This window comes from Trichomonas vaginalis, chromosome II (genome assembly GCF_026262505.1).
Source record: "Trichomonas vaginalis G3 chromosome II, whole genome shotgun sequence".
Classification (NCBI taxonomy): domain Eukaryota; phylum Parabasalia; order Trichomonadida; family Trichomonadidae; genus Trichomonas; species Trichomonas vaginalis.
The window spans coordinates 16,429,300-16,442,698 of record NC_067204.1 but is presented as its reverse complement, the minus strand read 5'-3'; the positions used below and the strand labels follow the sequence as shown (position 1 = coordinate 16,442,698).

At 34.1% G+C, this 13,399-nt stretch overlaps 10 protein-coding genes and 2 pseudogenes across 12 annotated transcripts, besides 1 other annotated feature; 5 read left to right on the top strand and 7 right to left on the bottom strand.

The window, feature by feature from the left end:
- Positions 1 to 12,979: part of a mobile genetic element that runs on past the window's edge.
- On the top strand, positions 187 to 1,182 carry TVAGG3_0555810 (uncharacterized protein; the record flags this gene model as incomplete). The annotated part of the gene is made up of 1 exon (XM_051238325.1): positions 187 to 1,182. One exon carries the CDS (start codon positions 187 to 189, stop codon positions 1,180 to 1,182), a length of 996 nt encoding a protein of 331 aa, XP_051096149.1.
- On the top strand, positions 1,250 to 1,639 carry TVAGG3_0555800 (protein of unknown function, DUF4108 family; the record flags this gene model as incomplete). The annotated part of the gene is made up of 1 exon (XM_051238324.1): positions 1,250 to 1,639. The coding sequence occupies one exon, from the start codon at positions 1,250 to 1,252 to the stop codon at positions 1,637 to 1,639; it is 390 nt and encodes a 129-aa protein (XP_051096148.1).
- Positions 1,656 to 1,811, bottom strand: TVAGG3_0555790 (uncharacterized protein; the record flags this gene model as incomplete). Its single annotated transcript, XM_051238323.1, has 1 exon — positions 1,656 to 1,811. A coding segment is annotated over one exon (156 nt), but the record flags the coding sequence as incomplete, so codon positions are not given.
- Positions 2,143 to 2,626, top strand: TVAGG3_0555780 (annotated as a pseudogene). Its single transcript has one exon. A coding segment is annotated over exon 1 (484 nt).
- TVAGG3_0555770 (protein of unknown function, DUF4106 family) lies at positions 2,736 to 3,020 on the top strand (the record flags this gene model as incomplete). The annotated part of the gene is made up of 1 exon (XM_001300987.1): positions 2,736 to 3,020. One exon carries the CDS (start codon positions 2,736 to 2,738, stop codon positions 3,018 to 3,020), a length of 285 nt encoding a protein of 94 aa, XP_001300988.1.
- Positions 3,037 to 3,840, bottom strand: TVAGG3_0555760 (KilA, N-terminal/APSES-type HTH, DNA-binding family; the record flags this gene model as incomplete). Its single annotated transcript, XM_001300988.1, has 1 exon — positions 3,037 to 3,840. The coding sequence occupies one exon, from the start codon at positions 3,838 to 3,840 to the stop codon at positions 3,037 to 3,039; it is 804 nt and encodes a 267-aa protein (XP_001300989.1).
- On the bottom strand, positions 5,088 to 6,026 carry TVAGG3_0555750 (organellar and viral DNA polymerase type B; the record flags this gene model as incomplete). The annotated part of the gene is made up of 1 exon (XM_001300989.1): positions 5,088 to 6,026. One exon carries the CDS (start codon positions 6,024 to 6,026, stop codon positions 5,088 to 5,090), a length of 939 nt encoding a protein of 312 aa, XP_001300990.1.
- Positions 7,415 to 7,762, bottom strand: TVAGG3_0555740 (uncharacterized protein; the record flags this gene model as incomplete). Its single annotated transcript, XM_051238322.1, has 1 exon — positions 7,415 to 7,762. The coding sequence occupies one exon, from the start codon at positions 7,760 to 7,762 to the stop codon at positions 7,415 to 7,417; it is 348 nt and encodes a 115-aa protein (XP_051096146.1).
- TVAGG3_0555730 (uncharacterized protein) lies at positions 8,054 to 8,428 on the top strand (the record flags this gene model as incomplete). The annotated part of the gene is made up of 1 exon (XM_051238321.1): positions 8,054 to 8,428. One exon carries the CDS (start codon positions 8,054 to 8,056, stop codon positions 8,426 to 8,428), a length of 375 nt encoding a protein of 124 aa, XP_051096145.1.
- Positions 8,565 to 9,425, bottom strand: TVAGG3_0555720 (annotated as a pseudogene). Its single transcript has one exon. A coding segment is annotated over exon 1 (861 nt).
- Positions 9,857 to 10,081, bottom strand: TVAGG3_0555710 (phage tail repeat-like family; the record flags this gene model as incomplete). The annotated part of the gene is made up of 1 exon (XM_051238320.1): positions 9,857 to 10,081. One exon carries the CDS (start codon positions 10,079 to 10,081, stop codon positions 9,857 to 9,859), a length of 225 nt encoding a protein of 74 aa, XP_051096144.1.
- On the bottom strand, positions 10,631 to 11,032 carry TVAGG3_0555700 (uncharacterized protein; the record flags this gene model as incomplete). The annotated part of the gene is made up of 1 exon (XM_051238319.1): positions 10,631 to 11,032. The coding sequence occupies one exon, from the start codon at positions 11,030 to 11,032 to the stop codon at positions 10,631 to 10,633; it is 402 nt and encodes a 133-aa protein (XP_051096143.1).
- Positions 12,980 to 13,399: the final 420 nt, after the last annotated feature.

Genomic DNA, 13,399 nt, shown 5'->3' with positions numbered 1-13,399 from the left:
TGTCCATTTAGAGACTATAACAAAGCAGTCGAGAATTTGAAACGTTTAGTCATTTATGTTGACTCTGCCCCAGAATGTTATGTCATGAAAGAATGGGATGTTGTCTTTAACAAACCAAGAGCAACAATAGTGTCTGAACAAGAATGTAGACAGAAACTTAAGAAAATAAAAGTCGTACAAGTTGGAATGAAGATGTTAGATGCTTGGGATATCTTATTGTCAAAGTTAGAAGATTTTTCAGTTCGAGGTATAAAGTTCTATACACCTTCTCCAAACTTCTATTCTATCTTCACTGGATATAAATACGAACAAGTAGAATGGAAAGAAAATATTATAGAAGCTTGGTTAGACCATGTCAAAGAAATTATATGCAATGGAAACGAAAGAGTCTATGAGTATATCTTATGTTGGTTTGCAAACATCTTACAACATCCAAGTGCTAAAAATGAAACTGCTCTCATTATAATTGGAAAACAAGGAACTGGTAAGAACACATTCTTTACAGATATCTTATGCAAACTGTTAGAGGGCTATTCGAATCCGAATATGACAAACTTAGAAAACATCTGTGGCAAGTTTAACTCCTCAATAGAGAATATGAAACTTATAGTTTGCAATGAACTTCAAAGTATAGATACAACAAAAGTTTTGAACTCAGATGCTTTGAAGAGTCTTATAACAGACAAAGTTGGAGTTGTTGAAAGAAAATATAAAGACCAAAGAGTTTGTGAAAATGTTGCAAACTTCATTATGGTTTCAAACAATGCTGTTCCGATGAAGTTAGAAAGTTCTGACAGAAGATATGTAGTTGTCAGAACGTCAGAAGCTCATATGCAAGATACAGAATATTTTGACGACTTAGCAGAAAGTTTGACATCTGACTTTTACAACCACTTGTTCTCATATTTTATGACATTAGATATTTCAAAGTTCAATCCAAGACAAATTCCACATACCGAAGAGAGACAAACATTGTTAGAAGCAAACAAGAGTGTATATGAACTGTTCATAGATGAAACTGACTTTGAGTGTTTAGATGAAAGGTCATTGTACGATTCGTATAAACAATATTGTCAAGAATATGGTTATATGACAGCGTCTAAACGAACATTCTTGGCAAATGTCAAAAGTCTTTTAGACGTACAGAATGGTGTATATACAAAGAAAAATTTTTATGAGTAAATTTAAAAAAAATATTTTTTTTATCCGATAGAAAAAGATGGCAAAATTCATCTCAGTAAACAAGTACATGTCAGGACTTAAAGAAGAACTAGACCCATTCACATATTTGAATGTTTACTTCTACCATTTTGAAAAGTCTTCATTCAGCAAAGTTTGGAACATCGAACCAGTTAAGTTTGCTGTCGTGACTAAAAATGGTGCGAAATTTGAAGACTTAGACATAGAAGGTTTGTTAGCAGTCAAAGAAAGTTTTGACAGAAGGTTCTCAAACCTTAAAGAAGGCAAAGCATACAAACTTGTTATACCTTATGAACCAAAGAAAGCAGACGACTATGAATATTATGAGTCTAAAGTTGTAGAAGTTCAAGGTAAATTGGGTAAAAAGATTTTAGAGTCTAAGCCAGTGTTTACTCCTAAAGAGGAAGAGAACATTGACATTGACCCAGAAATATTCTAAAAATAAAATTTTATTTTTACATGTCAAATTTCTTTTTCTCTGGAACTGGTTCAGGTTCTTTCTTCTCTTCTTCTTTTTTCTCTTTCTTTTCTCTCTTCTTCTTTTCTGGTGGAGTTATGTCAAATTTGGCGCAACTATATTTATGTAAAAGTTCTTTGTCCTTTAATAGCTCTTCTATTCTGTTTTCTATTTCATCTTCAAGAACAGCGCATGTGTCTTCTTTGCATTCTAAGAACTTTTGTTGGACTTCATCTTTCCAATCGGTGTCATCTCTGTCAACAAGTCTGTCATTGACAAATTTTAAGACTGCTCTTTGTAATGTTTTTATGGTTCTTGTCATATTCCCAGAAACAGAACTTTAGAACAAATTCACCTTTCTTGTTTACACTATGTAAGATTTTATGGTCGACAGATGTTTTGCTGTCGAAAAGCTTGTCTCGAATATAGATAGCGAAATCGCTAGACATTTTCTAAAAGATAAAAATTTTAATTTTTCTAAAAATATGTTAGAAAAAAAAGTTTGCTGACATTGACAAGAAATTTGAGAATGTTTTAAACAAGAACAAGAGGAAGTTAGAAAATGCTCAGATAAAGCCTATACATGACAAGTTCTTATTTGCTCAGAATGGTATAACAGGTCTAATTGCACCACCTGGGTCTGGTAAGACTTTCACTTATCTTAAAATGGCTGCACAACAACAAGAACTAGATGAGAAGAACCCATTCTATGAGTTAGTTGTCATTTGTAGTACTTCTGGTCAATTTGACCAAACCGTCAATTCGTTCAAAGATATTATAAAGAAGTCTAAGTTAGTATGTATAAAAGACTCTGAGTTGTTAGATTGGATAAAGAAGTACCAAAGAAGAGTTTTGAAGTATAATGCTATAAATGAGTATTATAAATTCTAAGTTTAAAGACCCAAATGAGGAAATGCAGAGAATATTAGAGAAGAAACACTTCAGAAACAAACAGAAAGAGATAGAATACATTTCGAAGAAATTGCAATCTTACGATTGGAAGACATACCCTCATAGGTGTCTTCTTATCTTAGATGACTTTGCTTCTCATCCTTTGCTTAAGAATAGAGAACAAGATATGTGTCGAATTCTTAAGAAGCTCAGACACTTTAACATCTCAGTCGTAATATGTGTACAGACAGCAAAGAGTTTAAGTAAGGATGTAAAGAGAATACTTACTGACATTATACTTTTCCCCGGATTGTCCGAAGACGATTTCATGGAACTTATGAAAGAGTCCATGGCAGGTAAGTTTGACAGACATGAACTCTGGGAGAAGTATAAAGTCATACAAGACCCTCATACTTCTTTCAGAATTCATATCTACGCAAACAAAGTTCAAATTGTAAAAAGTCAAGCTTGAAAAATAAATGGTTCATCTACCCTACTTGTTTGAAGTTGTCAAAATACTCTGTTATTTTTTCCTTTAACAATGACAAATCTTCTTTGAATGTAAGTATTGTACAACCTTTAATATCATAGTGTGTTTGAGGTAACGTATCTTGAACTATTTGTTTCACATCTTCATTCGGTGTCATTGAAATCGGTAAGTTTTCGCGATAGAACCAATTTCTGTCAGATTTGTAAATCTTAGCAAGGTCGTAAAAGCTTTTGTTGTTTCTTCTGACTAAATGCAACATAACCATATCTTTATCTTCTTCTTTCTCCAACTCTTCAGTATAAATCATATACTTATAGTTCTTTTCCTTTCCTTTTGGTACCGAACGTGGTATTCTTTTCTGAATGACTTCATCTTTTGCTTCAAGCTTGTTCTCTAGCTCTTCACGTTCTTGTCTATGAATTTCGTCAAGAAGTCTGTATATATTCCAAGCATAACGAGGCGAAGCCCACATTGCAACAGCATTTACAAGAAGTCTATGTACATACCAACCTCTCAAACCATTTGGCAAATTTTTACGATTTTCATGAGTTTTAGGCGACCCCGAAAGAAGTCGGTCTCGCTGTGCTTCGCTCAAAAGTTCTTGTGTGCTTTGGTTTTTGAACCAATCGTCTGTATGTTTGGTATCTGGAGCAAAACATGCTGTCAAAATACTTTGCATCTGGTACATATCGTCTTTGACCGAACGAATGAGACGGAGTTGTTTGTTAAACTGTATGTACTCATATTCTTCATTTATAGCTTCATGGACTATAACTGTTGTTGTGTTCTCTGTTGTTGACATATCTGTCTTTACATACAAAATAAAAAAATTTGTTAGAAAAAATTAGCGTTATTTTTTCTATCTTAAGGAAATTCACTGTTTTCATAGAGTTTTGGCGACTAAGGTTTCTTACCTACTCGCTGTTCTTCACTGTTTTCGTACGGAATCTCTTCTCTCGGTTTTCCGAGGGAAGCAATCTTATGCCATTTTACTCAGAATTTTGTGCTGAATTCAGCAAAAATATATTTTAGGGTAGAAGGTTAGATCTAACCTGTTTTCTCACCTGTTTTTTCACCTCTTGAATTTTCATGAATTTTCCCGAAATAAAAAATAAAGTTAGTTTTATTTCATTTATTTTGTATGTAAAGACATGATTTCAGGGATTTTTTTGACGAAGTGTCAACCTTCACTTCGTCAAAAAATAACAGTTATATAATGAAAAAGTGTCATTTTTTTTCATTTTTTTCATTTGACGAGAATGTCGGGTAGATGGTTAGATCTAACACGTTTTCTAACCACTTTTCTAACATGGTCTAAAACTCTCGAAAATCATGAAATTTCATACGGAATTCAGTAAAAATAAAGTTTATGTTAGCATGTTAGATCTAACACGTTTTCTAACCACTTTTCTAACATGGTCTAAAACACACAAAACTCATGATTTTTGGTCATTTTTCAGTAAAAATAATGTTTATGTTAGCATGTTAGATCTAACACGTTTTCTAACCACTTTTCTAACATGGTCTAAAACACACAAAACTCATGAATTTTCGTGAATTTCCTTAAGATAGAAAAAATAAAGTTTATGTTAGCATGTTAGATCTAACACGTTTTCTAACCTCTTTTCTCACCTCATGAATTTTCATGATTTCATCGTAAATGTTTTGTCAAAACTTCTTCGTACACGTTTTGTCAAGACTTCTTCGTACATGTTTTGTCAAGACTTCTTCGTACATGTTTTGTCAAGACTTCTTCGTAAATGTTTTGTCAAGACTTCTTCGTAATGAGCGTAAATCAGACAAAAATAAAGTTTAGGTGAAGTGGTGAGATCTAACACGTTTTCTAACCTCTTTTCTCACCTCATGAATTTTCATGATTTCTTCGTAAATGTTTTGTCAAGACTTCTTCGTACAAGTTTTGTCAAAACTTCTTCGTAAATGTTTTGTCAAGACTTCTTCATCGTAATGAGCGTAAATCAGACAAAAATAATGTTTATGTTAGCATGTTAGATCTAACACGTTTTCTAACCACTTTTCTAACATAACTATTTACAAGCGTTTTACATGGTATATGTTGCGATGGTTCATGACTTTAAACAGCTTCGTAGCTTCTATTTCTTTGCTGAGGATATCAAAAGTTTTAACAATGCCGAAGGTTTCTTTATACTTCTTCTTGACGTCAGATAGAAGGAAATCGTCAGCAGTTGGATAGTTTTTGTTCAGAAATGCTAACATGTCCATTTTATTTTCTGCTGGTTTCTCTGCTTCTTTCTTTAAGTCAGCATAGTCGTTTCTCATACGTTCTATCTCTTTGACGGAGTAGTTATATCTCCTCATTGCTGCCTTACATTTAGAACATCGCGGCATCGTTTTTGCGTTATATTCTGAAACCTTACCTGCTAGAACAACTAAGGCGTCAATGGTTTTCTTTAACTCAAAAGCTGCTGGTTTTATCTGTTTATTCCATACTTTACCTCTTCTATCTTCATCTCTTATCTGCCATACACATTCTGCAACTAATGAAACAAAGTTGTCGTATGTCTTTAACTCCTCCGATTTATATATGTCAGAGATGTTCTTATATACCATGTCGCAATCTTTGTCCATAACCTTATGGTTGCAATGAAATCCTAGAAACTCATAGTTTACCTTTCGTATGAACTTCTTTATTTCTACTGAGTCAGTTGCTTTGACTTCTATTTCGTCGAATTCAGGAATAGTGAGCTTTTGTTGTTGGATTTCAGGTAGTTTAGGTAAATGGTCAATAATGTCCTGCATTTCATAAAGATACTGTTCATTTGTTTCATCTTTCGCACTACAGTCTAAATTACTTGTTAACAGTTCTTGCTTTATCTTCTGGATTTTTGTTTCGAAAGTATATGAAGAAGGAATGAAGCTTTTCATCTCTACTAACATAGATGTTGGATTCATGACTAACGAGTTTGGTGCTGTTGTTTGAATTGTTGTAGAACCTATTGTTGAAATCATATCTTTTATACAAAATAAAAAAAATAAAAAAATAAAACTAACTTTATTTTTTATTTCGGGAAAATTCATGAAAATTCAAGAGTTTTAGACCATGTTAGAAAACGTGTTAGATCTAACATTCTAACATAAACTTTATTTTTGGGTCCTTTACACTCATTACGAAGAAGTCTTGACAAAACATTTACGAAGAAGTCATGAAAATTCAAGAGGTGAAAAAAGAGGTGAAAAAACATTTACGAAGAAGTCTTGACAAAACATTTACGAAGAAGTCATGAAAATTCAAGAGGGTAGAAATGAGGTTAGAAAACGTGTTAGAAAACGTGTTAGATCTAACATTCTAACATAAACTTTATTTTTGGGTCCTTTACACTCATTACGAAGAAGTCTTGACAAAACATTTACGAAGAAGTCATGAAAATTCAAGAGGTGAAAAAAGAGGTGAAAAAACATTTACGAAGAAGTCTTGACAAAACATTTACGAAGAAGTCATGAAAATTCAAGAGTTTTAGACCATGTTAGAAAACGTGTTAGAAAACAGGTGAGATCTAACATTCTAACATAAACTTTATTTTTGGGTCCTTTACACTCATTACGAAGAAGTCTTGACAAAACATTTACGCTCATTACGATGAAGAAGTCTTGACAAAACATGTACGATGAAGTCATGACAAAACATATACGAAGAAGTCTTGACAAAACATTTACGCTTATTACGATGAAGAAGTCTTGACAAAACATGTACGATGAAGTCATGACAAAACATATACGAAGAAGTCTTGACAAAACATTTACGATGAAATCATGACAAAACATTTACGCTCATTACGATGAAGAAGTCATGAAAATTCAAGAGGTTAGAAAACGTGTTAGAAAACGTGTTAGATCTAACCATCTACCCGACATTCTCGTCAAATACAAAAAAATGAAAAAAATGACACTTTTTCATTAGATAACTGTTATTTTTTGACGAAGTGAACGTTTGCACTTCGTCAAAAAAATCCCTGAAATCATATCTTACATACAAAAAAATACAAAAAAATGACACTTTTTCATTAGATAACTGTTATTTTTTGACGAAGTGAAGGTTGACACTTCGTCAAAAAAATCCCTGAAATCATATCTTACATACAAAAAAATACAAAATAAAACTAACTTTATTTTTTCTATCTTAAGGAAATTCATGAAAATTCATGAGGTTAGAAAACGTGTTAGAAAACGTGTTAGATCTAACATTCTAACATAAACTTTATTTTTGGGTCCTTTACACTCATTACGAAGAAGTCTTGACAAAACATTTACGAAGAAGTCATGACAAAACATTTACGAAGAAGTCTTGACAAATTCATGAGGTTAGAAAACGTGTTAGAAAACGTGTTAGATCTAACATTCTAACATAAACTTTCTTTTTGGTCCGGGAACAACTTTCTCTCAATTGGAGCTGGGGCATACTCTTTGCGTAAACGGTTCAGACCTTCTTCGAACTCTTGGTCTCTCTTCGATTTGGATTGAGATTGGAATTGCTGGGGTGGAGCTTGCTGGAACATCCAAGGGTTGGGGCAGTAAGGCATAGGCTGAGGAGGGTAGTTCGGGAAGCCTTGTGGTGGGTAGTAACCTTGAGGTGGAAATTGGTAGAAATTCGGAGGTACTTGCTGGAACTGAGGTTGCTGAGGAGACTGTTGTGGTTCTTTAGGTTCCTCTGGTTCGGGAATGGACTCGGTTGGTGGGACGTCGGACATTCGTTTGTGTCCTGTCGGAAGGAAAAACCTTTCCTGTCGGAAGGAAGAACTTTTTCTGTCGGAAGGAAAAACTTTTTCTGTCGGAAGGAAAAACTTTTTCTGTCGGAAGGAAAAACTTTTTCTGTCGGAAGGAAAAATTTTTTCTGAAGTTCGACCAAAAAGTTCTCAATTTTCGAAAATTTGAATGGTTTACGGACGGACAACTGGAAAATTTTTTCCTGTCGGAAGGAAAAATTTTTTCCTTTGTCCGGAAAATTTTTTCCAGTTGTCGGGAAAATATTTTCCTGTCGGATGGAAGAACTTGGAATGCAAGAAAGACTTGACGAGGCAATTTACCTAATTGAAATTAACAACTGCGTAAAAGACTACTTGCGCAAGGTCATGAAGCCCAAGGTCAAGTTCACCACTATTTCTGGAAGGGCTGCCTTGAATCTCGAGACTTCGACTGGAATTCCAATTCAAATACCAGACGGGACAGCCTACGATGGCATAAAGCAAGCAAAGAAAGAAGCTCTTCTCAAGTTCTTTGCAAAGCGCCCATGGATACAACTTCCAAACAGAGAGAGTCCAATTCCACGAATTATACAAATTCTCAGAGCACTGTTCCACTTCTCAGGACAACCGTTCTTCATAACCTGTGAAGGCGACATCCAACCAGTTCAGTAAACCTTAACGTTTAACTTCACTTTTTTATGTTTTTTGTGAAAGTTTTAAAATAAATTGTTTTCATGAGTTTTCTACGATGTTAGAAAAGTGGTTAGAAAACGTGTTAGATCTAACATGCTAACATAAACATTATTTTTCAATACTTTTTCAGCACTTTTCCGTAGTTATATATGAAAGACAATTCGAGATAAAAGTCATAGTACAATGGAATAATATGTTGCACACCATTTGTTGTGAACCAAACTTGAAAGTCAGAGAAACTGTTACTAGGTGGTTCGTAGAATTTAGAAGCAAAGTCATAAAAGTCCTTACCAATACATAGAAAACTATTGTTGCTTGAACTGAAACTTGCATGACACATAACATTTTGAGGGTCAAACACGTTTCTATAAACTGTCAAATCTGCTGGTGGAAGTATAAATTTAAATGGACCATCTGGTGGTAATGGTTCGTTCTGGTTTAGTAACCGAAGAAATTGTGCCCAAGAACGTTTGTCTACTTTCCAAAATAAAAACTCTGTATCTCTTGGAGGGTTAATTTCAATCTTTTGAAATGAAACGGTGGAGTTTCATCTTGTCATATTCTAGTTTCAGATAGTATGTTCCATTTAGTAAAGAGTCGTATTTTTCTTGAAATTCCCAATAATATTTGTTCATTTGAGTTTGAAAGTCATTTAGAGTTTTCTCAAGACTTTCGTCTGAACGAACTGTAAAGATTCTCATTTCGTCAAATTTGTCTATTAGACCATCAGAACCTTTATACTGCCCATAAAATATACTGCGAACATAAATGCGTTAGTTCTATTTGAAAACAAAACTCTTCTAAATCCTATTGCCTTTGCATCTGAAGGACTTTGAAGCCAACGAATTGGATAGTCAAACCTGTATGCTCGGGATGAAATTTCTTCATCTGAAATAGTCCTACCAGCATTTGTAAAGATATAGTCTAACGGTTTTGTATCTGCTACTTTTGTTCTTTGTTTTTCAACCTGAAGCATTTAATATATGTAAAAATATATTGTTTTAAAATGGTATGCCATTTCATATTTCTCATCTAACAAACAAGTTTCCCAACGGTCTTCTCCAACAAACTCAGCGTACATTTCAAATAAAATTAAAAAAATGTCACTTTTTTAAAAATAAATTTTTACTTCATGCAATGTTCACTAACATCGAAAGGCATGTCCATAAGACGTTCTTCTTCTAACCTCTCTAGTCTGTTTGGATAATTTGCACGTGCTGTTTCCAAATCCATTTCGTAGCGAAGACCAGACAATTTGTCATAGACTTTTATGGGTCTTCCCTTCCTATATTTTAAACTTCTTCGAAACTCTCCAACCATATCTTTGCAACTCTGCTTTTATTCTAGCAGACTTTCTATCCATTCTATATGGGGGCATTTTATAAAAAGAAAAAAATATTTTTTTCTTTACTTTACATAACCGCCTGCTGCCATAAGTCTTTGACGCCAACCCATACCAGCTAATGAAGGTTGACTTGGTTTAGTTTCCAAACTAAACTTTGGTTTTGGTTTATCTTCAGTTTTTGGTTTTTCTTCTTCTATCGGTTTTTCGTCACTTTTCGGTTTCTCTGACTTTACTTCACTTGCAGGAACAGTTGTGTCGTCAACATCTTCATAAATATCATATGCCATTTGTTTTTGTTTTCCTTTCAACTTTTTGTGTTTGTTGTAAAGTTTAGAATATTTCGACTCTAAGTCAATGAGATGTTCTATAATGAACTGTTGGTCAGTGAAGTAAACTTTTTCCATCTGTTGTCTCGAAAGCTCCTTCAGACTTCAATATTTTATTTGTGAGAGTCTGTTTCTTTTTTGAGATACTTGCCGTTCCATTTTTATGAAAGTGACTTTATAGTTAGGGTTTGTATTTCCAGACCTGGCACTTTCTATTATTGAATTTTTCTCTTCATCTGTAAGTTCTTTGACAGGTTTTGACAATGGTTCTGAACTTTTTGTTTGTGGTGTCAAATCTACCGTTTCAACTTCTTCGGTCATTTCATCTCAGAAAAAAATTTTAGTTTGGTTTGTTTTCAACTGTTGTTGTTGTTTTTTAAGTCGGTCTAAAACTTCCTGAGGTATAGAAGAACTTGACAAACACGTGGTGTAACTGCTGGAAGCCGACAAATCCATCTTGAACTTATTTGTCTCAATGCTGTATTGTTCATTTCATCTCAGTAAAAAATTTTACATTCCCCACGTTTGAGGCGGTTGAGGTTGGTTATTGTTTACCCACTGTTGTGCATGGTTATATCCTCTGTTAAAGAATCTTTCACCTTGGTCCATATAGTGTCCTGCTTGGTTATAGTAGTCATTTGCTTTGTTATAATAGTTTCCTGCTTGTCTTCCTACATTGTCCATCCATCCTTGAACTTTTCCTCTTGTTTCAGGATTTGGAATAAGATTTGTTGCATCTCGTGCTACATCCCAACCTTTCTGTACAGTTTGTATAATAGGTTGTGCTTTCTCTTTAAGTATACCTAATGTACTCAAAATCTTCCTTCCAACTCCAAATACACCTCTGGCTATTGTTCCCACTGCGGGCAAAAATCTGGATGCAACTCCTGCTAATGCGCCAAATAAACCCATTTCTTATGGGTTAAAAAATGACGAATCCAAACAAGGACCCCTATGTTTCTAAGCGCAACAAAGAAGCACTCATGGTAAAAATCTTTAGTTCAACACCAAATGCTTGGTTTATGGATATCTTGGAAAACATTCCGAGGTATAGAGAAGATGGACCACCATACTGGCTAATATTGTCGGTCAAAACACAAGATACTGTGAAGCCATACCATTATGGTCCAAAAATATTTTAGATGTGAAAACTGCTTTGACAATATTCGTTGACAAATACCATCCAACAAAACTGACATCTGACTGTGAAAGTTCTTTCAAATCAGATGATATAAAAAACTATCTGCGTTCAAAAAATGTAAACCAATATTTCATTGTCGACCAAAACCATTTCTGCTCTTGGTGTCATTGACGCGTTGTATAAAAATGTTAAGAGACTTAAACCAACCACAAGGTGGTGAAGCAAATAAATGTCATATGACGACAATATAGACACTTCTCCATGGCAAAGATGAGACAAGTTTTAAATATTTACAATAACCGTAAACAAAAAGGTTTGGGAAACCACTCCCCGAAGAAATGAAAAACAACCCTGACTTAGAGAAAGACTATATATTTAATAATTTAGTCAAAAGAGACAAACAAGAAAGAATGCCGGGCTTCAAACTTCAGAAAGGCGACAAAGTAAAAATAGAAATACCTAAACGCGACCCATATGAAAATACTATTGACTATGACAACAATGGGAACCCGACAGGTACTCACATTCGTGTTTCGTAAAAATAGAAGAAAGTATACAAGAGAATATTATGAAGTTTTAGGCAAACATGGCAAATGTACACACTGCAAGCAGAAAGATAAAACTACTATTGTCAGACCTCGTTTCAAACTTGTCAAAGTTCAAGGTGGTATACTTTCAAAGACAGTTCCTAACAAATATAAGACAACTCCTGACGAATATGCTAAAGAAGTTGAAAATGACGACTAAGCATTTCTATACCATGCGTAAACTGTCATGTAAGGTGGCATGTATTCTTTACTTTGTCCCGTTGTTTGCGTATATCCCGAAACGCGATGTGTATGGTTTCCTCCTCCCTCAGTGTTACTCCAGTAACAATTTATAGCAAACTTAACGTTGTCTTTAACATCATATCCTTTACCTTTTGTCATTGCTGACCAATCCCAATATCTATGCTTATGCCAACCTGCTTGAGATGTACTTAAATCTATGTAGTGACTGTGTGCAGGTAAATTTTCACCTGAAATCGTTTTACTTCCACCTGTTTCCTTTGAAGAGTTTGCACAATACAAAAACCTGTCGACTATTTGAGTCCAAGTTCCAAAACCCAGAACTGTTTCTGGTCTGGTAGAGTTCATTGACGTATAAATAGAGCCTATAGGATATAATGTTTGAAGTATTTCTGTCTTTAATGTTTGAAGCTCTGTTTTGTCTGCTTTCTTGTCATATAAATCTTGAGCAGTGAATTTAATATTATGTTCATCCTTCATGACATAAACATCTTTACATCTAATGTTTCTCATCGTCGTTATGTCGTCATCCGATGTTAAACCTTGTGGAAAGTTAGGAGGTTTACAATATAATGCATCCCCACCAGTTTCTTCAACCGTTCCTTCAATACTTTCTATAGCAACAGTTGTAAAACTTGTATGTGTATGGTTCTTATTTGCTTTCTTCTCTAACTCATCGTTAACATAAGTTTTATCTGCTTTAAGGTCTAAACATCCTGAAACCCATCCTGTATCGGCTTTAGTTTTTAAAATCTTCGATGTCCATTCATGGTACCAGTCAACCCTTTCTTTCATTTCATTATCTTTTTCATCCACATATTCCTTATCCGCTTTCTTCTCTAACTTACTAGCCACATATTCCTTATCTGCTTTATTTTCAAGGCTAACGTTTAAGTCTGTTATTTCAGATATAGAATGTGTATGAGTCTTTTTAGAATATTCGTTTTCAGCTCTTGTCACTTCACTTGACATTTTATTGTCAACATATGTTTTGTCTGCTAGTTCAGGATGAGTATGTTCTTTTGTTGCATAAGCATTGTTAGCTCTTTCTTCTTCTTTTGCTATTGCATCGTCTACATATTCTTTGTCAGCTTTGTTGTCAACATCTGCCTTCAAAAGAAGTTCATTTATAGGTTTCTCGTTTAAAGTTCCTTTTGTTGGATTTATACAGACAGTATTGTTCTTCTTGTCTTGAAACAGAAACTCATCTGTCATTGGGTTTAATGTCAGTTTTAAGTTTCCTTCTTTCAATGACTCAGATATCTTAGAATAGTTTGAAAAGTTTGTTGTGTTCTTATTTAGAGCTTGCATAATGAGTTGTCGGTTGTGTTGTATTTCTCTCATAGACGC